Consider the following 24,947-nt stretch of genomic DNA (forward strand, 5'->3'; position numbering starts at 1 on the left):
GGTGGCATAGGAGGGGAGAAAGACGAGAAAGAGAGGGAGCCTGATGCTGTCCAAGGCCACCTCACCATTCAACCAACGGAGCTGCTTGGCAACTCTTTCAAAACGGGAGGCTTTAAGGACCTCCTTAGAAAACGGAACAACAAACAATAACAAAAAGCCCACGTAGGTTCTGCATTTCCTCCTCACTGGCTATGCAAGGGGAGAGCGTTTGTTTCTGAGTTTCAGGGTTATTATACAGCCTTGGGTGCGGGGCTCCCAACTCTGTTGGGAACAGGTTTTGAGGACTGCCCTTCTGTCTTTGCCAACCAGAGCAAGGAGGTCACTGTTGTGCCCTTACCTTTTCCTGGGGGGAAAAAAAAGACGGGGAGCTGTCGGGCCAAGAATGTGTTCCCGGGGCCCTGGGCAGATGGCAAGGGAGACTGTGAGGCATAACTGGGGCTCAGGAAGACAGGGGAAAGGATAAAAAACTCCCAGTGCCAAAAGTATCCCGATTAAACAGGGCGGTGGATCCCTCCCTGTGCCACTGAAGGCCGTGGCACGGATACCCCATCGCAGGAAAAGAGCCCGAGGTAAGTTTGGCTGTGCGCCCCCCCAATCCCCCAGACCCCCAACGGTTCTAGTTGGAAGAGAAACAAGCTGTCCTGGAATCGTCCTGCTCTCTCGGGACCTCTAAGCTAAGCTTCTCACTCCTTCCTTCCTCCACGCCGGGCAGCTGGTCGCAGTCTCCGAACAAGAACGTAAGCAATCCTTCCTGCTCTGCGCTGCTGTTCTCTTCCTCCTCTCTAAGCCCTGCCTCGTATTCACCTGGGGAAAGGTAACAGGGGAGCCATCAGCAGGGAGGGGGAAGGAGACACAGGCAGAGTAGGCTCAAGGCAGGGTTCGCGGGGGACCCCCCCGACAGGAGGCACCCCGTTTCTTTGTATCCCAGCTTTATTTATTTTATTTTTTTCACAAATAGCTGACATATCCAACACACTTTACTCCTATTCCCCCCACGACAGTCCTGCGAGGTGAGTCGGGCTGATTGATTCCAAGTCCTTTAGGCTTTCATGCCTAAAGTAGGGCTAGAATTCACCGTGGCCTGGCGATTGGCCCACCCGCCCGGTTTTCATGCCTAAGGCGCAGTGGTGGGCTACCAAAAATTTTACTACCACACTGTGGGCGTGGCTTATGCATTTTGTTTCAACATCTTTCTGTGCAAATTGGGTGCTCTGGGGGTGGAGTTCCAAATTTTGCTACCAGTACTGCGTTCCTGACTGTTCTCATAGGAGCCCATCACTGCTAAGGCGGGATTAGAATATATCATGACCCTGTGATTGGCCCGAAGTCACCCAGCCAGCTTTCCTATACAGGATGAGACTCATCATCACCCTGTGATTGGCCCAAAGTCTCCGAGATGGTTTTTTTATCTCTAACGCAGGACTAGAATTCACCACCTCCCGCTGGTGCCTTAACCACTAGGCCAAGCTGCCCCTCCTTTCTGGGTGTGTCTGGGTGTTCATATATTATCTGGGGGGTGGAATGAGAGGCAGAGGAAGGAGCCTGCAGGGGAATCCAAGGGGAGGACGTGGCCTTCGGGGTTTTTGACGGAGGGGGAATTGTCTTTGAAAGCAGGTTTGTAGAGGCTGTGCCCACTCTTGTTGTGAGCAATGCCCATGTGTCAGAAGTTAAGAAGGTACGGGTGAAAAAGATGTGCTTGCAAGTCAATGTTCTGCTTAGCGAAGAGGGCAAAACTATGGCATGGAGGGCACACAAGTTGCCCTATGTCACCTCCAGCACGCATTAGCCAGCTGATTTGGGGCCATTTCGTCCTCCGGAGGCTTCAAGGAAGCTTCCCTGAACACTCCCGAGTGCGAAAAACAGCACAAGGGACAAACTGGAAGTCCATTTTTTTGAACTTCTGGTTTGCCTGTATGGCTGTTTTTTCACCATCCCAAGCTTCAGTGTGGCCTTTGCGCATGTGCGGGGGATTGTGGGCATGGACAGGAGCAGTGCGGGGATGTGGGGCGCATGCGTGGTGGGGAGGGAAATGGCTGTGGGCACGTGTGTGTGTGTGTAGCACAGGCACACACTCCCTTCTGGCACATGCCTTCACTGCCCGTCATCTGTCCCGTGGTAGTTCAAACTACGCTGGCAATGGCTGGGTGGGGATCAATTCTGGGAATTAAAGTCCACGCATCTTCAAGCTGTGAAGGTTGAGAAACCTTGGCTTAAAGCATCATCTTTCACGGTTTTCTAATACAGCATCTTATAACTTGATCGCCATGATTGTATATTTGGGATTGCAAACCATGTTAGACTTTTTTTTCTGCAGCCGCTTCACACTGTTGGTTCATGATCTTTAATAACACTCACACAGATCTCTGAACCCGTGATTTCAGTGGAGTTAAGTGTGGAGTTGTCTCCTTTAACATTAGTAACATCCAAAAGCAGACTCAATTCTTCTGTTTTGCCCTAAATCTGCCCTGTGGTAGAAACATAGAAGATTGACGGCAGAAAAAAAAACCCTCCTGGTCCATCTAGTCTGCCCTTATACTATTTCCCTTATTTTATCTTAGGATGGATCTATGTTTATCCCAGGCATGTTTCAATTCAGTTCCTGTGGATTTACCGACCACGTCTGCTGGAAGTTTGTTCCAAGCATCTACTACCCTTTCAGTCAAATAATATTTTCTTACATTACTTCTAATCTTTTAAAAGTGTGTTACACCAAACCAGGTGTTAGGCAAAGTTGGCTCTTCTATGACATGCGGACTTCAACTCCCAGAATTCCTGAGCCAATCACGCTAGCGCAGGAATTCTGGGAGTTGAAGTCCACATGTCAGAGGAGAGCCAACTTTGCCTACACCTGCACCAAACAATGGAAACAGCTGGCTGGGGAATTCTGGGAATTGAAGTCCTCCAGGGTTAAGGTTGCCAAGGTTGGAGACCCCTGATTTAAACCACACAACACAGGTGTCAAAAGGCATTTTGAAATGCTTTAAAGCCAGGTAAGACCTATTCTTCCTACTTGCATTAAATACAAAATTATTACACTGCTGATTAGAATTCTTCCCCCTTGCAAACATTTTCTTCCCAAACCACCGCACCCCCCAGCACCTCTCTCTCACCCCCTCCCACCTCTCAAATAAGAGTTCGGCTGCCATTACAACTTGTTGCCAGCAACATAAGCAATTTACAGTGGGATGGAAACGTAACCTTAATGGGAGAATCGAAAAATCTTCTGAATGCAGCGCGAAGCCAGCTATTTTAAGAGCTGGCCTCCAAAATAAACTTCAAAAGGGCGGAGGGAAAAAAGAGGTTTCAAAAATCCCTGTGTGGGGAGGAATAACTAAGAAGTAAAGCAACACAGGAATCTTTGCAGAGTCTCTGATCTCACGTCCTCCAAACAGACGGATATGGCCAATGGGAGAGTTCCCCCTGCCTTCGTGTGGGCCTGCAACCGTACACCAGGACGCCTCTGAACGAAACCAGGTGGAAGCCTCATTTCAATCCAACATCGCCACCTGAGACAGCATCCAGCAACAATGAGGTCTGTCACCCAAAGCTAAAATCCTTTCAAGCAAGGGAGGGCGGATTCTCTTCTCTCTGTGCTTCCATAACACTCCACCAAATCTATCTTTCTGTTGACTCAGGCATACTGGACAGTCCCAGTCCTCCTGCAGAGAAAGGCTTCTGCACAAACAGATCCCAAGTTCAAGGCAAAAAAAAAAAAGCACCATCAATTCAGACTGGATTGCCGGAGCGTTCGACACCAAAGTCTTGAGCAGAGGCCTTCAAACATGGCAACTTTAAGACTTGTGGACTTCAAGTCCCAGAATTCTCCAGCCAGCATGGCTGGCTGGAGAATTCTGGGAGTTGAAGTCCACAAGTCTTAAAGCTGCCATATTTGAAGGCCTCTGGTTTTGAGCAACGAAGGAGCCAGTTTAAAATACTGATCTGTCGGTTCTTTCAAAATTCCCAAGCAATGCACCCCCGCAGCATCTACGCCCAAGGACAGAAATATAAAGGAACTCATTCTTATACCTGTGCAATTTTTTTTTTGGTGGGGGGGTTGGGTTTAACTTCCTTTTCCGGCCATCCTGTCGAAAAAGGGAGGACACGCAGAGGAGGCCTGAACCAGAAGCGGCTTTCTCCCAATTCCTTCTGGCCACCCCAGTTGCCTTGTATGCTAAACGGGCAGCTGGGCTGCCCAAACACTCAAGAGGACAATCTCTGCAGCTGTAAGCAACCCATCTAGGCTGATGGTAAAGAAAGCCACGGGTCGTTCTCGATTTAACAACAGTTCATTTAGTTACAGCTCAAAATTACAAAAATGGGACATGACCCTTTTTCATAGTTACAACCTTTGTGGAATTTTGTTCACATGATCAAAATTCAGACGCTGGGCAACAGGTCCACGCTTATGACCGCTGCTTTGTCCCAGGGTCCTGGGATCCCCCTTTAGTGACCTGATAAACAAAGCCAATAGGGAAAGCAGATTCACTTAACCACCGAGTTACTAGCTGATCAACTGCAGGGCTTCACTTAGAAACATAGAAGACTGATGGCAGAAAAAGACCTCATGGTCCATCTAGTCTGCCCTTATACTATTTCCTGTATTTTATCTTACAATGGATATATGTTTATCCCAGGCATGTTTCAATTCAGTTACTGTGGATTTACCAACCACGTCTGCTGGAAGTTTGTTCCAAGGATCTACTACTCTTTCAGTAAAATAATATTTTCTCACGTTGCTTTTGATCTTTCCCCCAACTAACTTCAGAGTGGGTAAAATGGAGCAAAACCCACTTAGCAATGTCTCAGTTAACAACATAAATTCCGTGCTCAATTGTGGTCGTTAAGTCGAGGACTACCTGCATAAGGGCTGCTTGACTTATGACAACTGGGACCAGAATTTCCATTGTTAAGCAAAGCGGCTAAGTGGGTCAGACCCCCCTTACAACCTCTTTTTGCCACGGTCCTTAAGCGAGTCATTCCGGTTCTTAAGCGAGTCATTCATGGTGGTTGCTAACTGAATCCAGCTTCCCCCATTGACTTTGCTGGTCAGAAGCCAGCAGGGAAGATCACAACTGGCGTCCACATGACCCGGGGTGACATGTGTAACCATTACAAATACATGCCGGTGGATGGCTAAGCATCCGAATTTTGATCATGTGACCATGGGGGATGGTGTGACAGTCCTAATTTGTAAGGATTGTTCATAGGTCATTGCTTTCAGTGATCTGGTAACTTTGAAAAGTCACCAAATGAATGGTTGTAAGTCAAGGACTACCAGTACAGTGGTACCTCTACTTATGAACTTAATTTGTTCCGTGACCATGTTTTTAAGTAGAAAAGTTTGTAAGAAGAAGCATTTTTTCCCATAGGATTCAATGTAAAAGCAAATAATGCGTGCGATTGGGGAAACCACAGGAAGGGTGGTTTCCTCCCAGGAGATTCCTAGAGAGGCCCCATGGAGGCTTTTCACCGCCTTTTCCGGTCCTGGTTCCTCCAGGAGATTCCTAGAGAGGCCACACGGAGGCTCCTGCCTGCCTTTTCCGGTTACACTTTCGGAAGCTCGGGTTTGTAAGTGGAAAATGGTTCTTGAGAAGAGGCAAAAAAAATCTTGAACACCCAGTTCTTAACTAGAAAAGTTCATAAGTAGAGGTATTCTTTGGTAAAGATTGGCCTTCTCCCACAGAGTTTGCCTTCTCTGGGTTCCGTCGACTAAACAATGTCGTTTGGCGGGGCCCAGGGGAAGAGCCTTCTCTATGACGGCCCCGACCTCTCTGGAACCAGCTCCCCCCTGAGATTAGAACTGCCCCCACCCTCCTGGCCTTTCGCGCGATGAAGTGAACCCATGGTGGGTGAAGCGCGATATAGCGAGGGACTACTGTATTAGATTTGTATTGTACATTGTTTTTCTATTACTGTTGTGAGCCGCCCCAAATCTACGTAGAGGGGCGGCATACAAATTTAATAAATTAATAAATAAAGGTACCACTGTACTTAAGACAGTTTTAAAAACGGAGCCTGAGCAGGCTGATACAGCTGCACACAAAGTCTCAGGGTGGGTGGAAATACCAAGAAGAACTCATCAGCTGCAAACCAGAGAAGACACCAAACTCGCTCTGCTCCATTTTAGGTTCCTCCGGTCCACCATCCCTGCTCGCTTCCGGTCCCGGTCGCTTTCCTTACCTGGCATGGTGAAGTCCTGAGTGTAAATGATCTCGTCTTCCAGGTAGTCATCTCTTAAGTCGTCATCCTCCTCGTTGTAACCGTGAAGGTCTTCCAAGTAAGGCACCACCGTCATACTCCTCCACCGATCCTTCGTCTCCGGGCTGGGCGGGATGGCGATTGGGGGCTCACACTGAGGGTGCTTTTTCCGGAACCAGCTAAAGGAAACCAAGGTTTTAGTGCTTTGGGACCAGGGACTTTTCAATGGTTTTTTTGCAGGCTACTTTTGTTTCTTAACCTCGGACACTTTACGATGTGTAGACTTGCAACTTCCAGAATCCCCTAGCCCGCTGACTTGTGCAAAAAGTTCAACGGACCTTTATTTCGTCCAAGGACATTCACAAGGACTTGCGTGAAGACCTGCCCAAGCTCTGTTTTTGGTTAATGGCAAAAAAGACAGCCACTTTCTCCCCATTTATTCTCAGTCAGTAAGGCTCCACTGAGAAGCTGAGGTTCACACACACACACAAACACACACACACGGTTTTCAGTTCTTGCTGAGCCAGCAGCCTTCACTGTCCACAACAATGCAGCATCACACCCCTTGGTGGAACAGATAGCACAGAGAGACATAAATGGCACCCTATTCTCAGTGGCATGGGAAGAAAAGCCATTTAAGGCCTCACCTACCCTTGATTGCTTCATCCTGACAAGAGCCAGACAGCTACAGGAAGGGCTTACGGTCACGACGGAGTTCAACATTTCTTTTGTTAAGCAAGACAGCTGTTAGGTGAGCTTGGCCCCACTTTACGACCTTTATTCTTATTTATTATTTATTTATTAAGTGAACTACAGTGGCTAACTACAGTAGTAAACAGCATATGACAATCCAATATAACAGTTAAAAGCCCCTATTGTAAAACCAACATACATACAGACATACCATGCATAGGGGGAAAGAGTATCTCAATTTCCTCATGCCTGGCGGCAGAAGTGGGTTTTAAGAGCTTACGAAAGGCAAGGAGGGTGGGAGCAATTCTAATCTCTGGGGGGAGTTGGTTCCAGAGGGTCCGGGGCCGCCACAGAGAAGGCTCTTCCCCTGGGTCCCGCCAAGCGACATTGTTTAGTTGACGGGACCCGGAGAAGACCCACTCTGCGGGACCTAACTGGTCGCTGGGATTCGTGCAGCAGAAGGTGGTCCCTGAGATATTCTGGTCCGATGCCATGAAGGGCTTTATAGGTCATAACCAACACTTTGAATTGTGACCGGAAACTGATCGGCAACCAGTGCAGACTGCGGAGTGTTGGTGTGACATGGGCATATTTGGGGAAGCCCATGATTGCTCTCGCAGCTGCATTCTGCACGACCTGAAGTTTCCGAACACTTTTCAAAGGTAGCCCCATGTAGAGAGCATTACAGTAGTCGAGCCTTGAGGTGATGAGGGCATGAGTGACTGTGAGCAGTGACTCCCGGTCCAAATAGGGCCGCAACTGGTGCACCAGGCGAACCTGGGCAAACGCCCCCCTCGCCACAGCTGAAAGATGTTTCTCTAATGTGAGCCCAACTCCCGCCCAACTCCCAAAAGACTCTTCCCTGCCACAGTTGTTAAGTGAATCAACGCAGTTGTTAAATTAGTAACACAGTCCTTAAGTGAACCTGGCTCCCCTGTTCGCATTGCTCGTCAGAAGGTCGCGAAAGGAGATCATGTGGGCTCCAGGACATAAATGTGAGTCAGCTGTAAATCACGTGACCATCATGGCTCTAACTGTGAAAAATGGTCCTAAGCTATTTTTGCCAGTGCCGTTGGAATAAGAGCCGGGGTGGCGCAGCAGGTAAAGTGCTGTATTGCAGGCCACTGAAGCTGACTGTAGATCTGTAGGTCAGCTGTTCAAATCTCATCACCGGCTCAAGGTTGACTCAGCCTTCCATCCTTCCAAGGTGGGTAAAATGAGGACCCGGATTGTGGGGGCAATAGGCTGGCTCTGTTAAAAAGTGCTGTTGCTAACATGTTGTAAGCCACCCTGAGTCTAAGGAGAAGGGCGGCATAAAAATTGAATGAATGAATGAATGAATGAATGAATGAATTTTGAACAGTTGGTAAATGAACTGTTGTAAGTCAGAGACTATCTCTACTTAACCAGTATAGTTCAATACGATGGGTCTGGTTATGCAGCCATCAGACAAGATGAGAAAGAACCAGAATTCTTCATTATTATCAGCTCCATCCACTGCCTCCTATGAGGTCAGTGTGTCCCCACCTGGGTCAGGGGATTAAGGATTACTCAGGAATAACCCTTGCGAAGAGCTGCCCTTAAGCCTCCGATTCATTTGATGTAATTTGTTGGATGTTTGCTTTTGACTTGCTGCCAAACCTTGCCCATCTTTAGCTGTCATTTTTTTCAAAAGAAGAAGAGAGACTCAAAAGAAATAGGACAAATATATGGTCATTCAAAAGTCTACACCTTAAAGTAGGCTTTAATTTTGAGAGAGAGAGAGAAAGAGAGACAGAGACACACAGAGAGACAAAGACAGAGAAAGAAAAAGACACAGAGACAGATAGATTTCTCTGGGCTTTCTCCTCTGTAAAGTTCAACTTTGGTGAAAATTGGGGAGCCATGTTATATTGAATAAAGCCAAGGACTTTCATAAAACGTGGGACAGATGGTAAATCTGGATTGCAAAAAACAAGCTAAAATGAAAGAAAATCGGGAACTTTAAAAATTAAATTTAGAGAGAGAAATTAAATTGATATTAAGAGAAAATATTACTAATACAAAGCATTACTATGCCATTGAGAAAATGAAATAAAATGGATATACTAACAAGAAAACCAAAGGTTGTATATATATGTAATATAGATGTAATAACTATTAAAAGGAAAATATTCCGTTCTGTACTATGTATGAGCTGCAAACCAACTACGCCACTATTCAGGTGGTGCTGATACTAAGCTATGATACCAAATATTCCATGTATAAAGCAAGATGCTTTATTCTTTTTTCTTTTTGTATGTTATATGTATATATTGTTGTCTTTTGTTATCTTTTTGTTTTAATGTATATATTTAATAAAGTATTCTTTAAAAAAAAAAGAATAAAGCCAAGGACGGGGACCACTTTGACGGCAGGTTCTGAATAGAGTAGAATAGAATAGAATAGAATTCTTTATTGGCCAAGTGTGATTGGACACGCATGGAATTTGTCTTTGGTGCAGATGCTCTCAGTATACACAAAAGAAAAGAGACTTTGTCAAGAATCATAAGGTACAACACTTAATGATTGTCATATTGGTCAAATAAGCAACAAGGAAACAATCCATATTAATATAAATCACAAGGATACAAGCAACATGTTACAGTTCTGCAGTCATAAGTGAGAGGAGATGGGTGAAAGGAACGATGAGAAGACTAATAATAAAAATAATAGTGCAGAATCAGTAAATAGCTTGTCAGTGTTGAGGGAATTATTTATTTAGCAGAGTGATGCCGTTCAGGAAAAAAAACTGTTCTTGTGTGTAATTGGTTTGGTGTGCAGTGCCCTATAGCATTGTTTTGGGGGTAGGAGTTATGAAGGCAACTGTGGTTGCATAGCCCGTGGCAACATAAAAGGACAATCTCTGGCTTGCTTGTACAATGGTACCCCCACTTAAGAATGCCTCTACTTAAGAACTTTTCTAGATAGGAACTGGGTGTTCAAGATTTTTTTGCCTCTTCTTAAGAACCATTTTCTACTTTAGAACCTGAGCCTGTAAAAATTTCCCAGGAAATTTGAGAGCGGCACGAAGGCCCGGCCAGTTTCCTGCCATTCCCCCTTTAATCCCAGCCATCTCGGGCTTTTCTGGGCTACTAGAGGAGCCTTTCGGTGGCGATTAAGGAGGCTTTGACAGTCCAGAACTTGGAGAGTGAATAAACCTCTGCCAGTGTCCAGAGAAAAGAAACACTGCTCCCTTTTTTCTGGGCATAAATGATGACAATAAGCATCAGTTTATACAACTTGTTGTGGTTAGCTCTGGCCCAGCTCCTGCCCCGAGGACTGTGGATGTGGGGGAGACATCCACATGCTGCAGGCCTGTTTTGCCCCCGGTGGAATCTGCTGATGAAGGCTCCTCTGACCAAGAAGACATGAGTGACAGGGAGGAGGAGAGTGTGGCAGACAGCTCAGAAGGAGATCAATTATCTAGCTCCTCCTTGGATTCGGAACAAGAGTTAATGATACAGCCACGCATGCGGAAAGCGATGCATAGGCAACAACAACTGAGAGATTATTATCAAAGAAAATGAGGCCACCTGTGGTTGGGTGGGGCTGTGGTCATTAGTGAGGCTGCTATAAATAGCAGCCTGTGGGTTTGGCCATTGTGGAGGATTATCTGATCGTTGTGTTTCGTGACTGCTTTACTGACTTGGACCTTTTGTTTGCTGATTTTTCCCCACTTTGAAACTAAACCAGAGCAAAGTGTGTTTCACTGTGTGAAAGAAGAAGGACTGTGAATTGCTCACAGCTGCAAGCTAAGTATCACAGAACTGATAAGGGACTTGTACAATTTACCAGTTTGTTTGGAGACGAGTGCTCTTTGCTATACCAAAAGAGGGCTTAGTTTAAGTGACTTTTCATTATAAAGAACATTGTTTTGAATTTTCAAACGTGTGTGTGTCTGAAATTTGTAACCTGTGAATTTTTGGGAGGAGTCTACCAGAGAGCCCGACAGAACAACAACTCATATTTCTTACTATATAAACTTGGCAACTAGCACGTATTTATGACAGTTGCCAGAGTCCCGGGATCATTGTCATCATAATAATAGTAATAACAACAACAACAGAGTTGAAAGGGACCTTGGAGGTCTTCTAGTCCAACCCCCTGCTTAGGCAGGAAATTCTACACCACTTCAGACATGGTCATCCAACATCTTCTTAAAACCTCCAGTGTTGGAGAATTCACAACTGGAAGTTGTGCTGTTCCACAAATTAATTGTTTTAACTGTCAGGACATTTCTTCTTAGTTCTAAGTTCTCTCCTTGATGACTTTCCACCCGTTATGTGATCATGTGATCACCTTTTGAGACCTTTGGACAAAGTCAATGTGGAAAGCCAGATTTACCTAACAACTGCAGTGACTGACTTAACAACCATGGCAAGAAAGGCCATAAAATGGGGCAAAATTCACTTTAAACAACTGTCTTGCTTGGCAAGAGAAAATTTGGGCTCAATTGTGGTCCTAAGTCAAGGACTGCCTATATCTGCTTTGGGAACAGAGGAGTAGGAAAGACCTCTTGGTATGGAAACAATCTGTGACTCAGATACTGAAAGATAACGGAATAAGAGAGTTGGAAGGGACCTTAGAGGTCTTCCAGTCCAACCCACTACTCAGCAGGAAACCCTATATCATCACTTTAGACAAATGGCTGTCCAGTCTCTTCTTAAAAACCTCCAACGTTGGAACATTCACAACTTCTGGAAACAAGCCCTAGAACAGTGTTTCCCAACCTTTTTTGAGCCGCGGCACATTATTTACATTTACAAAATCCTGGGGAACATGAGGGAGGGGGGGGCGCTAAAAAAAGTTTGGACAAAAAAAATATCTCTCTTCCTCCCTTTTGCTCTATTTCTCTCTCTCTCCCTCTTTCTCTCTCTTCCTTCCTTCCTCTTTCTTTCCCTCTCTCTCCATCCTTTGTTTCTCCCTTCCTCTCTTTTTTGCTCTCTTTCTCTCCCCCTCCTTCCCTCCTCCATGTCTTTCCTTCTCCCTCCTCCTCCCCTTTCTCTCTCTCTCCTTGCTTTCTCTCTCTTCTCTCTCCCCCTCTCTCCTCTCCCTCTCCCTCTCTCTCCCTCTCTCTCCCTCTCTTGCTATCTTTTCTCTCTCTTTCTCTCTCTCTCTCTCTGCCCCCCCTCTCTCTCCCTTTTTCTCTCTCTCCTGCTATCTCTTTCTCTCTCTCTTTTGCTTTCTCTCTCTTTCTCTCTCCCCCCACTCTCTCCCCTCTTGCTATCTCTTTCTTTCTCCTTGCTATCTCTCTCTCTCTCTCTCTCTTTTGCTTTCTCTCTCTTTCTCTCTCTCCCCCCCTCTCTCTTTCTCTCTCTCCCTCTCTTGCTATCTCTTTCTCTCTCTCTCTCTCTTTTTGCTTTCTCTCTCTTTCTCTCTCCCCCCTCTCTCTTTCTCTCTCTCCCTCTCTTGCTATCTCTTTCTCTTTCTCTTGCTATCTCTCTCTCTTTTGCTTTCTCTCTCTTTCTCTCTCCCCCCCTCTCTCTCTTTCTCTCTCTCCCTTTCTTGCTATCTCTTTCTCTTTCTCTCTCTTTTGCTTTCTCTCTCTTTCTCTCTCCCCACCTCTCTTTCTCTCTCTCTCCCTCTCTTGCTATCTCTTTCTCTCTCTTGCTATCTCTCTCTTTTTCTCTCTCTCTCTTTCTCGTACACCACGCCGCAGCAGCGGCATTGGGCAGTGGCTGTGAAGCGGCAGCAGGGTGGTCAGCTGTGAGGCAGAGCTCCGGAATGGAGGCACCGATGGCGGCTGGACGTGTTGCTAGACGCCCTACATGCTGGCGTTGCGCTGGGCATGGGCATGGGGCTGGAGACTCCGTCTCGGCCCAGCCAGCAGGCAAGTGCCAGCTACGCAATGCCAGCATGTACGGCGTACAGCAACATGTCTAGCCGCCGCCGTCGGTGCCTCTGTCCTGGAGTTCTGGCTCGCAGCCGACCACCCTGCCGCCGCCCAGCAGCTACTGCCCGCTGCCGCCGCTGCCCTCCCACTGCCGCCGCCCCTCCCACCAGGCCCCAAAGCTCACCTGCTGCCGCCGCCAGGGAAGCTCCAGCCGGGCGGGGCGCTGCAGCTGCCGGAAAACTTGGAAGGCGCAAAGAAGGAAGCTCAGCTTCCGGTCTCACAACCTTTTGCTCTTCGCACTCTCAGCAAAAAGTTGCGAGACCAGAAGCTGAGCTTCCTTCTTCCCGGCACACTTCCCGGCACACTGGTTGGGAAACCACTGCCCTAGAAGATAGGTCTCTGGTTTTAATTCGGAATCGAATTGCAGTATATCTTTTATCCATCCTTTAATTTTCAGCCAATAATTACGTGCCTGGGGACATAGTAGAGGCGTTCTTAAGTAGAGGTACCCCTGTACATGCCAGGTACCAGGCACCTGAATTTTGATCACACAATTCTGGGGTGCAGCAAGGATTGTAAGTGTGGAGATGAGTTGCAAGCCACTTTTTTTCAGCCCCATTGTGACTTTAAATAATCACTAAATAAAAGGTTGTAAGTTGAGAATTACCTGCATCTGCAGCTCTTGTTTGCCTGGCAGGTTTAACAGGGAGAATTTTAACAGGCCACTCAGCCAATCAATTACATCAGGGGTCCCCAAACTAGACAACTTTTAATACTTATGGACTTCAACTCCTTGGCTGAGGAATTCTGGGAGTTGAAGTCTCAAAGTCTCAAAGCTGCCAAGTTTGGAGACCCCTTCTCAGCAGAGGGGCCAACCTGAGCAAAAAAGGTATGTGATGCTCGAATTCTGTCTTTCAATGGCCATTAAGACATCGGTGTCTGATTTCTCCCCGGCCTCTCCTCCGTTTGGGGAAAAGAAGAACAGAAAATGACCCACTTCCGGCTTCCTTTCTGACAAATAGGAGAGTGAATGGAAAATGGCTGATGCATGACCGATTCAGTCATGCTGGATTGTGCATGGCTAGCAAAGGAAGATAAGGGAAGTGAGCATGCAAGGGGGCGGGGTGGATGATTGAGTCAGATCTGTCATGGCAACCCAGTCAAAATGCACAAGGCCAGATGCAGGGAGATGTTGGGAGGGGCTGACTCCCCGAGTTGTGAAAGACCTTCTGCCTGCATTAGAAAGAAAGAGAGAGAGAAAGAAAGAGAGAGAGAGAGAGGGAAAGAAAGAAAGAAAGAGAGAGAAATAAAAAAAAGAAAGAAAGAAAGAAAGAGAGAGAGAGAGAAATAAAGAAAGAAAGACGGAAATAAAAAAAGAAAGAAAGAAAGAGAGAGAGAAATAAAGAAAGAAAGAGAGGGAAAGAAAGAAAGACAGAAAGAAAGAAAGAAAGAGGGAAATAAAGAAAGAAAGAGAGAGAGGGAAATAAAGAAAGAGAGAGAGGGGGGGAAATAAATAAAGACAGACAGACAGACAGACAGACAGACAGACAGACAGAAAGAAAGAAAGAAAGAAAGAAAGAAAGAAAGAAAGAAAGAAAGAAAGGCCATAGGCTCTTATATGGAAGGAACTGGGCAACCATGTAGGGTCCTTCCTTGTAAAGGGTCCATGAGCCAGTTTGGTGTAGTTCTAGTCCCTCTTTAGGCATAAAAGCTGCCCTGGGTGACTTTGGACCAATCTCCCAAGAGACAGTGAGTTCTACTCCCACTATAGGCATGGAAGCCCAAATGGGTGATTTGTGGCCAATCACTAGGCGATATGAATACTAGGCACTGGTTTTCTTCAAAAGGAGAAATATTGTGATAAGTGTTTATTCTGATCCTGAAAACTCTTAAAGTAAAATACGGAGCCAGAATTATTTTTCTTAGATTTGATAAGCAAAGGAACGGAAAGAAAATCTAGAACTGTTATATATGGGAACCAGTTGGGGCTTAATGGTTAAGGTGATGGCCTAGAAACCTAGGTGATGGTATGTTCTTGTCCTGCCTTAGGCATGAAAGCCAACTGGGTGGATTTGGGCCAATCACCAGGAGATGGTGAGTTCTAGTCCCATCTTAGATATGAAAGCCGGTTGAATGACTATGGGCCATTTACTCTCTCTTAGCCCAACCCAACTCACAGGGTTGTTGTTAAGAAAATAGGAGTAGTATGATATGCATTCACCACTTTGAGATATTTCTAAATAGGAAGGAAGAAGGACTAAAGCCTGCATTTAGGCATGGGGCAGTTGAGACACCTTTCCCCCAGGCTCTTTTATATTTTGTTTTATGTTTGGTATGAATGTGTTGTTTGTTTTTAAAAAATATGATAGGGTTTTATATGTTTTTTATATTAGGTTTGTTTTAAAAATAAAGACTCCTTTACAAAGCGTCAGATGCTTTGGTTTTAATGGAGGGGGACGGGGAGAGCTGCTTGCGTTTGGTTCCCTTCCCCAAAGTGGCAAATGACACACAGAAATTGCACACAGCTTCACGACACCAAGCAGAATTATGGAGGGATGGGGGGGGGGGGGGGTTTAAGAGAGAGAGGAAAACAACCAAACATAAAAGAGCACTCACTTGTGGTGCCTTATCTGTTGTATTGAAAAACCTCTTGGCTGGATCGTATTCAAGCATTCCTGGAAAGGAAGAAAAAAACAGGGTGGGAACTGGATCAGGTGGGAACCGAGGCACAAATAATGGGTAAAGAAGGGGTTCAAAGTCCTCCCCACTCCCTCCAAGGAACATGAAAGAGTAGCTGACGGAAGGAACAGATCAGACATCCGGCTCTTGGTTATCAAGGGAGACCAAGTGGCTAGTTTTAAGTTTCAGGGTGTTATCATAAAAAAGGAACTGTGCTGGGGCGCTCACATTGCAGCACTGGTCAAAAGGGCCCAGCAGAGGTTATGTTAACCGAGACTTCTCAGGGAAAAAGCAGCTGAATGAAAAACTACTGTTGGCCTTCAACCAGCTGCACCAAAGAGAGCATTTTAACTCACTGCACCTGTCTATGCTATGCCAATTGCACAGTGGCAGATAGGGCAGCGCTCTGGAGGGTTAACATCATTGCCAAGAGGATCACTGGTTGCTCTCTCCCCTCTGAGGAAGAGCTTCATAGCTCCCACTGCCTTAATAAAGTTCAAAACATTTATTTATTTATTTATTTATTTATTAAATTTGTATGCCATCCCTCTCCGTAGACTCGGGGCGGCGCACATTCTTAAAGATCCATTCTCATACTGGGCTCCCCCCCCCCCCCACTGTTTTTGAATTATTACCATCTGGCCTGGACAGTACAGATAATAAAATCAAGCCCAAAAAGTCTGAAAAACAGCTTCTATCCCAGAGCAGTTACTATATTGAAACTCTGCTGCACAGTGAAATATTAATGCAATATCAGGGATTTTCAATTCAATTGTGCTGAATGCAAAGGATGTGTGTTTGTGTTTTACTTTTATAGTTATGATGTACACTGAAGATGGCATTTAATTTCATTGCACGAGGTGTAATGACAATAAATTGAACTCGGACTAAGCTAAGCTGAGCTTGGAATTCTGGGAGATGTAGTTGGAACATTATCTGATGGGTACCATTTTGGGGGAGGGCAGCTCAATATACTGTACAGATTAGATTAGATTAGATTTATTGGATTTATATGCCATCCCTCTCCGCAGACTACAGGTGCATCATCCGACAGGAATGAGCTTTAAAAAGTTTCCAAGATCATTTCAAAACTTTTTTGGGGGAAAGAAGAGAGGCAGGCATATGACATACACTTCAAGAACCTTGGCTGTTCCCACCCACACAATTTCTTTAAAAAAACCCACACCTGCTGGACCCAACCAATCTCCCCAAAGGACTGTTTCTCCAACAAGTGGTATTTGGTGGTACATTGCTTCTGAACATGGGGCTCTACTTGGGTGAGGAATCACCAACAGACCTAGTGGTGACATGATAGCGGTCTTCCCAATATTTGAAGGGCTGCCACAAAGAAATATAGAAACATAGAAGTCTGAGGGCAGAAAAAGACCTCATGGTCCATCTAGTCTGCCCTTATACTATTTTCTGTATTTTATGTTAGGATGGAAATATGTTTATCCCAGGCATGTTTAAATTCAGTTTCTGTGGATTTATCTACCACGTCTGCTGGAAGTTTTGTTCCAAGGATCTACTACTCTTTCAGTAAAATAATATTTTCTCACGTTGCTTTTGATCTTTCCCCCAACTAACTTCAGATTGTGCCCCCTTGTTCTTGTGTTCACTTTCCTATTAAAAACACTTCCCTCTTGGACTTTATTTAACCCTTTAACGTATTTAAATGAATAAATAAATAAATAAATAAACCCCTTATTATAAAAACCAAACATACATACAGACATACCATCCGTAAATTGTAAAGGCCTAGGGGGAAAGAATATCTCAGTTCCCCCATGCCCGATGGCAGAGGTGGGTTTTAAGAAGTTTACAGAAAGCGAGGAGGGTGGGGGCAATTCTAATCTCTGGGGGGAGTTGGTTCCAAAGGGCCGGGGCCGCCACAGAGAAGGCTCTTCCCCTGGGTCCTGCCAAACGACATTGTTTAGTTGACAGGACCCGGGGAAGGCCCACTCTGTGGGACCTAACTGGTCGCTGGGATTCATGCAGCAGAAGGCGGTCCCTGAGATAATCTGGTCCGGTGCCATGAAGGGCTTTATAGGTCATAACCAACACTTTTAATCTGTTGACCAAGCCATCTGAGCTAATGACTATCACCCTTATATCGGTTCATGAACACCCTGACAAAGAATGAAATATCTCTTCTGAGTTTTCAAGATTCTGGAGTTACACGGAGGGGGGGGGGGGTGATGCCAGCTGGGGCACTCGGCAGGCAAGATATAAAAAGAAAAAAGTCCGACAAACCAAGACTTAGGTTAATTAAAATACCGCTGCTTTTAAACTTGCCTTGCAGAACCAAGAAGAAGAAAATTTAATTTTCACCCCCAGCAGGCCCAAAGTGGTTCAGAGGGCCAGCTAGTAAATACCTACTCATTCCATTAGCTCCCTTCTTTTTATTCTGCAGCACTTCAAGCTGTTTGCAAAAGAGGCTTGACTGCGGGCGATGATGGGGACAAAATAAACAAGTGGCTTAAGTGCTTTGTGAGGCCACCACCGGCTCTTAGTTGTCACTAGCTCTCTGCCCAAGAAGTCATGCGTTCTGCTCAGTAAGGAAGGTACTTATCTTGTGGAAAAGGTCCATGCTTGATTGCTTCAGTTTCCTAACTCACTAGAGGCAAATACGTTTTTTGAGTCTGGCAAACACACTGAGCGCTCACACCAACTCCCTACATTCTCATTGGGAGCCATGCTGCCTGGGGGACATTGAGAGGAGAAGTCTATGCATCTGAGTATTTATTTAATTTATTTATTTATTATTTAGATTTGTATGCCGCCCCTCTCCGCGGACTCGGGTCGGCTCACAGCAAAATATAACAAATCGTAACAAATCCAAATAAATTTAAAATATTTTAAAAATTTAAAAAGAACCCCATTTACCAACAAGCACACACACAAACATACCATGCATAAATTGTACATGCCCGGGGGAGGTGTTTCAGTTCCCCCATGCATGACGGCAAAGGTGGGTTTTAAGGAGTTTACGAAAGGCAAGGAGGGTAGGGGCAGTTCTAATCTCTGGGGGGAGCTGGTTCCAGAGAGTCGGGGCCGCCACAGAGAAGGCTCTTCCCCTGGGGCCCGCCAACCGACATTGTTTAGTTGACGGGACCCGGAGAAGGCCCACTCTGAATATAAGCTAAGCCGCTTTGGGATCCCCAGCAAAGATTTGTGATTGCTTTTTTAAAAATATTTTTTATTAAATTGCAAAGACAGACAAAACATACATTACGTGTAACATTTAGTGGAGCAACAATCGCTCCTCTCAAAGTAGAAGTCATCTTTATATTTATAATAAGTAAAAAAGAAAAAAACAACAACTAACTTTATCATTATTTATAAAATACTTTAATATATCAATTGTAAGATAATAAGTAAAGAACACATCTAAAACATTTAAAAATATATAGAATTTTTTAAATTATGACTTAAAATGAACTAGGAAAAGAAAAAAAAGAGAAATGATAGAAGAGGAAAGATTTGTGATTGCTTTTTAAAGGAGTGAAGTTGCTGAGGTCCTAGAGTAGGGGTCCCCAAAACTGGCAACTTTAAGACTTGTAGACTTCAACTCCCAGAATTCTGGGACTTGAAGTCCACAAGTCTTAAAGTTGCCAAGTTAGAAGGCTTGTACCCTAGAAAGAATGCAGAGGAGAACAGTAATAGCAATAATAATAGTAACAATAACAACAACAACAATAATGGGTCTGGGGGCTAAATCGTGGAATGAAGGGCTAGGGGAACTAGATATGTGTAGCCTAATGAGGAGAAGGCGTAGGGGTGGCAAGATAGCTGTCTTCTAGTACTATCATGGTAACGAAAAGATTGACCGCTTCTCCAAGCATCAGGAGGCAGGACGAGAAGTAATGGGTGGAAGATAATTAAAAGGAGATCTAACGTAAAATAAAAGAGAAATTTTCTGACAGTGAGCAACAGCAACAGCTCGGGGCCAGAGTATTTGCGGGACCACCTCCTGCCTCATGTATCCCAGCAGCCAGTAAAGGCCCACAGAGTCTGCATTCTCAAGGTCCCGTCCGCCAAACAATGTCGGTTGGTGGGACCTCAGGGAAGAGCCTTCTCTGTGGTGGCTCCGACCCTGTGGAATCAACTGCCCCCAGAGATTCACACTATCTCCTCCCTACTAGTCTTCTGGAGAGCCGTTAAGACCTGGCTTTTCCAACCTGGAATAACGGTTGACTATAAATATCTATTTTTTTAAAATGATATTTTTAAATGATTTTCATGATGTATGTATGTGTAAATACTTTGATGTATTTATTGCTCCTTTTACTAGCATTGTATTTATGACTGTTGTTAGCCACTCAGAGTCCGTTTTGGAGTGAGCAGCATATAAATGCAATCAATCAATCAATCAATCAATCAACCTCACCTACAAGAAGATATTGACAAAATTGAACGGGTCCAAAGACGGGCTACAAGAATGGTGGAAGGTCTGAAGTATAAAACGTATCAGGAAAGACTTAATGAACTCAATCTGTATAGTCTGGAGGACAGAAGGAAAAGGGTGGACATGATAGAAACATTTAAATACATTAAAGGGTTAAATAAGGTTCAGGAGGGAAGTGTTTTTAATAGGAAAGTGACCACAAGAACAAGGGGACACAATCTGAAGTTAGTTGGGGGAAAGATCAAAGGCAACATGAGAAAATATTATTTTACTGAAAGAGTAGTAGATCCTTGGAATAAACTTCCAGCAGACGTGGTTGGTAAATCCACAGTAACTGAATTGAAACATGCCTGGGATAAACATATATCCATTGTAAGATAAAATACCGTACAGGAAATAGTATAAGGGCAGACTAGATGGACCATGAGGTCTTTTTCTGCCCTCAGTCTTCTATGTTTCTATGATGCTTCTAAACTGCTTAGTTCTTTACAGCCCTCTCTAAGGGCTTTACAGAGTCAGCGTATTTCCCTCCAATAATCTGGCTCCTCATTTTATCGACCTCGGAAGGATGGAAGGCTGAGTCGACGTTGAGCTTGGTGACATTCAAAGTGCCTAAATGCAGGCAGCCGGCAGAAGCAGCCTGCAGTACTGCACTCTAACCACTGCGCCATCACAGCTCTCGATGAATGAGTGGAAAAGAGTGACGGGTGCTTCAATAATCAAAATTTTACTACCGGTACAGCTACCAGTGTAGCTGACCAAAATTTTGCTATCTGACCATACCCGTAGGAACCCCTGACTGCATGGAAGGCTTCCAAGGCCTTCCCTTCCAGCCCTGTGATTCAGTGAGAGAGGTTTGGATGGCTGCCTGGTGTTACCCATCTCTTAAGGAACGCAAGCAGCTGCGCTATGGTCAATGAGCCGGGTTCCGCCAATCCACACTTTATTTATTTTATTATACGCCGCCCAATTCCAAATGGACTCTGGGCGGCTTACATAGAAGATTGTAAGCTGCTTAAAACCCACCTCTGTCGCCAGGCATGGGGGAACTAAGATACACTTTCCCCCTAGGCTTTTACAATTTTATGCATTGTATGTTTGTATGTATGATTGGTTTTTATATAATGGGTTTTTTAACTGTTTTTAGTATTGGATTTTGTTATACTGTTTTACTGCTGTTGTTAGCCGCCCCGAGTCTGCGGAGAGGGGCGGCATACAAATCCGATAGATAGATAGATAGATAGATAGATAGATAGATAGATAGATAGATAGATAGATAGGGAGAAAGAGAGAGATAAGATTGACGGCAGAAAAAGACCTCATGGTCCATCTGGTCTGCCCTGATACTATTTCTTGTATTTTATCTTAGGATGGATCTATGTTTATCCCAGGCATGTTTAAATTCAATCACTGTGGATTTACCAACCATGCCTGCTGGAAGCCGCCCCCCCCCCCCCCCCCCCCCCGCAGGCTCTCTGGAAGCCAAAAACGCCGTCCCAGAGCCTCTGTGTGAGCCAAAAATCAGCTGTCCGGCACAAACATGCATGTTGGAGCTGAGCTAGGGCAGCGCCTTGCGTGCCAGCAGATGTGGCTCCACGTACCACCTGTGGCACCCATGCCATAGGTTCGCCATCACTGATCTAGGAAGACACCCAGTGTATTTCCAATGCATTGGATCTACTTGATCTTTTCCTAAGCCTTCAGCAGCAAAGGGTCCTTTCGTCGGTTAGATTAGATTAGATTTATTGGATTTATATGCTGCCCCTCTCCGCAGACTCGGGGCGGCTCACAACAATGGTAAAAAACAGTACATAGTAACAAATCTAATATTTAGCAATCTAAAATACAGTTTTAGGTTAAAAAGTCCAAAAAAGAAATCACAATCGAACACAATCGAATCATACACAAAAACTACATGGGCAAGGGGGAGATGTCTCAGTTCCCCCATGCCTGACGGCAGAGGTGGGTTTTAAAGAGTTTACGAAAGGCAAGGAGGGTGGGGGCAATCCTGATCTCTGGGGGGAGCTGGTTCCAGAGGGTCGGAGCCACCACAGAGAAGGCTCTTCCCCTGGGTCCCGCCAGACGACATTGTTTAGTCGACGGGACCCGGAGAAGGCCAAGTCTGTGGGACCTAACCGGTCGCTGGGATTCGTGCGGCAGAAGGCGGTCTCGCAGATATCCTGGTCTGATGCCATTCTACAACCGAAGATGTCAGGAGGCGAAAAAAAACCAGCCGAGGACTCTAATCTGGAACTATAGGATACTACCTGATACCTATTTACCTGCTTAGTTCTCCACTTAGCCTAGGATCCTTTTCTATATTTAAAGTATTTCCCAACCTATCTAAAATCAGCTTGCCTCTCTCAGACACTCCTCTTCATTTAAAAGCTATTAGTGCTTACTTTGCTACTCTCCACAGGCCTCTCCCTTCCCAGTTAATTTTTTACTGGCTATGCACAAATGCCTCTAAATAGTAACCTGGGAAGCACAATTACGTTTTAGACTGGAAATGGTGTTTTTTTTTAAAGATGTGCCATCGTTGCAAGGGGTCACCAGGACTTCATCAAGAAAGAGCATCCGATATTTTTTTTCCCCAGGGCAACGAAAGCTTTGAGAAAATATTAGATTTGATCTCCGGCAAGTGAGCTGGCCAAATATTTACCACGTAGGGAAGAAACTGTTGCTAGCTCTGGCGTCAGAAGCTTCCCACACATCTATCTGGCTGGGGAGAGGACTTTGATCTCCAGCTTTATTCCCACTCGACACACCTTTCATTATTAGTGCAGTTTGTGCTACCCGAGGGGCTCAGGGGTGAGGGAGAGCAATGAGCCTTCCCCGAAACCCAGGGCAGATGGCTGGATGGTTTGGTTCAGTTCCCTTCGCTCCAGGCCAAGTGAGGGAGAGTCACAGACTGAAATAAAATGCATTAGGGTGGGAGGAGGAGGAGGAGGAGGAGGAGAGAGAGGAAAGGAGGGAGAGGAAAAGGAGGAGAAAAGGAGGGGGGAGGAAAAGAGGGAGGGGGAGGAAAGAAAAAGGGGGAGGAGGGAGAGGAGGAGGAACAAGGAAAAAAGGAGGGGGTTGATGGGGGGGAAATAAGGGGAGGGGGAAGGAAGAAGAGAAAAGGAGGGGAGAGGAAGGGAGAAAAGGAGGAGGGAAAGGGGGGACGGGGATGAGAAGGAAAGAAAGAGGAGGAGGAGAGAGAGAAAAGGAGGGGGGAGGAAAAGAGGGAGGGGGAGGAAAGAAAAAGGGGGAGGAGGGAGAGGAGGAGGAACAAGGAAAAAAGGAGGGGGTTGATGGGGGGAAATAAGGGGAGGGGGAAGGAAGAAGAGAAAAGGAGGGGAGAGGAAGGGAGAAAAGGAGGAGGGAAAGGGGGGACGGGGATGAGAAGGAAAGAAAGAGGAGGAGGAGAGAGAGAAAAGGAGGGGGGAGGAAAAGGGGGAGGGGGAGGAAAGAAAAAGGGGGAGGAGGGAGAGGAGGAGGAACAAGGAAAAAAGGAGGGGGTTGATGGGGGGGAAATAAGGGGAGGGGGAAGGAAGAAGAGAAAAGGAGGGGAGAGGAAGGGAGAAAAGGAGGAGGGAAAGGGGGGACGGGGATGAGAAGGAAAGAAAGAGGAGGAGGAGAGAGAGAAAAGGAGGGGGGAGGAAAAGGGGGAGGGGGAGGAAAGAAAAAGGGGAAGGAGGGAGAGGAGGAGGAACAAGGAAAAAAGGAGGGGTTGATGGGGGGAAATAAGGGGAGGGGGAAGGAAGAAGAGAAAAGGAGGGGGAAGAGTGGGAGAAAAGGAGGGGAGAGGAAGGGAGAAAAGAAGGAGGGAAAGGGGGGACGGAGAGGAGAAGGAAAGAAAAATGAGGAAGAGGAGGGAGAGGAAGGAAAGGAGGGAGAGGAGGGGGAGAGGGAAGCCACATTGTGGGTGAATGCTCCCCAGTTGCTGGACAGCTGAAAATCAAAACCGTCCTCTGGAGCAGGGGTCTGCAACCTTTAAGCAACTTTAAGGCTGGGGGACTTCAACTCCTCGAGTTGCAGATTCTGGGAGTTGACGTCCACAAGTCTTCACGTTGCCAAGGTTGGAGACCCCTGCTCCAAAGGAAAGGAACGATAATAATAATTAATAATAATAATTTATTGGATTTGTATGCCGCCCCTCTCCGTAGACTCAGGGCGGCTAACAACAATAATAAAAACAACATGTACAATCCAATAATAAAACAACTAAAAACCCTTATTATAAAACCAAACATACACACAAACATCCCATGCATAACTTGTAATGGCCTAGGGGGAAGGAATATCTCAACTCCCCCATGCCTGGCGATATAAATGAGTCTTGAGTAGTTTACGAAAGACAGGGAGGGTGAGGCCAGTTCTGATCTCCGGGGGGAGTTGGTTCCAGAGGGCCGGGGCTGCCACAGAGAAGGCTCTTCCCCCGGGCCCCGCCAAACGACATTGTTTAGTCGACGGGATCCGGAGAAGGCCAACTCTGTGGGACCTTATCGGTCGCTGGGATTCGTGCAGTAGCAGGCGATTCCGGAGGTACCGGAATCATGAGATTGAGCATTAGCCATTGCTAATGTTTTTTTCCCCTGTGACCTTCAATGGAAGCAAAAGTTGGGATTCTGCAGAAGCAGGATAGAAAAAGTTCCTGAGGCTTTTGGAACTCGAGGGTTGGAGAAGATTCCTTTAAAAAATCCCATGCACAGCCAAGAAATGCACAGCCAAGAAATGGTCTGTAGAGACTCTCGGTCATCCAGGTCATGGTGGTTCCAAAGGAGCTTTGTCAGAAGGCAACTGGATTTTCTTGTTTTTTGCTTTTGAAGATGTTTCGCTTCTCATCCAAGAAGATTCTTCAGCTCTGGCTTGACAGTGGGGAATGGAAGGATTTATACTCCTTGCATACAGCTGGTAATTGAGTCGGAATGGATTTTCAGAGGAATAGAGTAGAATTATTTATCGGCCAAGTGTGATTGGACACACAAGGAATTTGTCTTAGTGCAGATGCTCTCAGTGTACATAAAAGAAAAGAAACATTTGTCGAGAATCATGTGGTACAACACTTAATGATTGTCATAGGGGTCAAGTAAGCAATGAAGAAGCAATCAATAACAAGGAGACAAGCAACAA

General features: G+C 45.7%; 1 protein-coding gene across 1 annotated transcript in view; it reads right to left on the minus strand.

The window, feature by feature from the left end:
- Positions 1-601: 601 nt before the first annotated feature.
- The window catches only part of LOC139156205 (serine/threonine-protein kinase STK11-like), a 97,339-nt gene continuing 72,993 nt past the window's right edge, over positions 602-24,947 (minus strand). The window contains 4 exon segments of the mRNA XM_070731485.1: positions 602-804; positions 6,181-6,377; positions 15,362-15,390; positions 15,392-15,420. Of these exon segments, the coding sequence (XP_070587586.1) occupies positions 617-804; positions 6,181-6,377; positions 15,362-15,390; positions 15,392-15,420 (443 nt within the window). The 3' untranslated portion in view covers positions 602-616.

Source organism: Erythrolamprus reginae, unplaced genomic scaffold (assembly GCF_031021105.1).
Source record: "Erythrolamprus reginae isolate rEryReg1 unplaced genomic scaffold, rEryReg1.hap1 scaffold_99, whole genome shotgun sequence".
Lineage (NCBI taxonomy): Eukaryota > Metazoa > Chordata > Lepidosauria > Squamata > Dipsadidae > Erythrolamprus > Erythrolamprus reginae.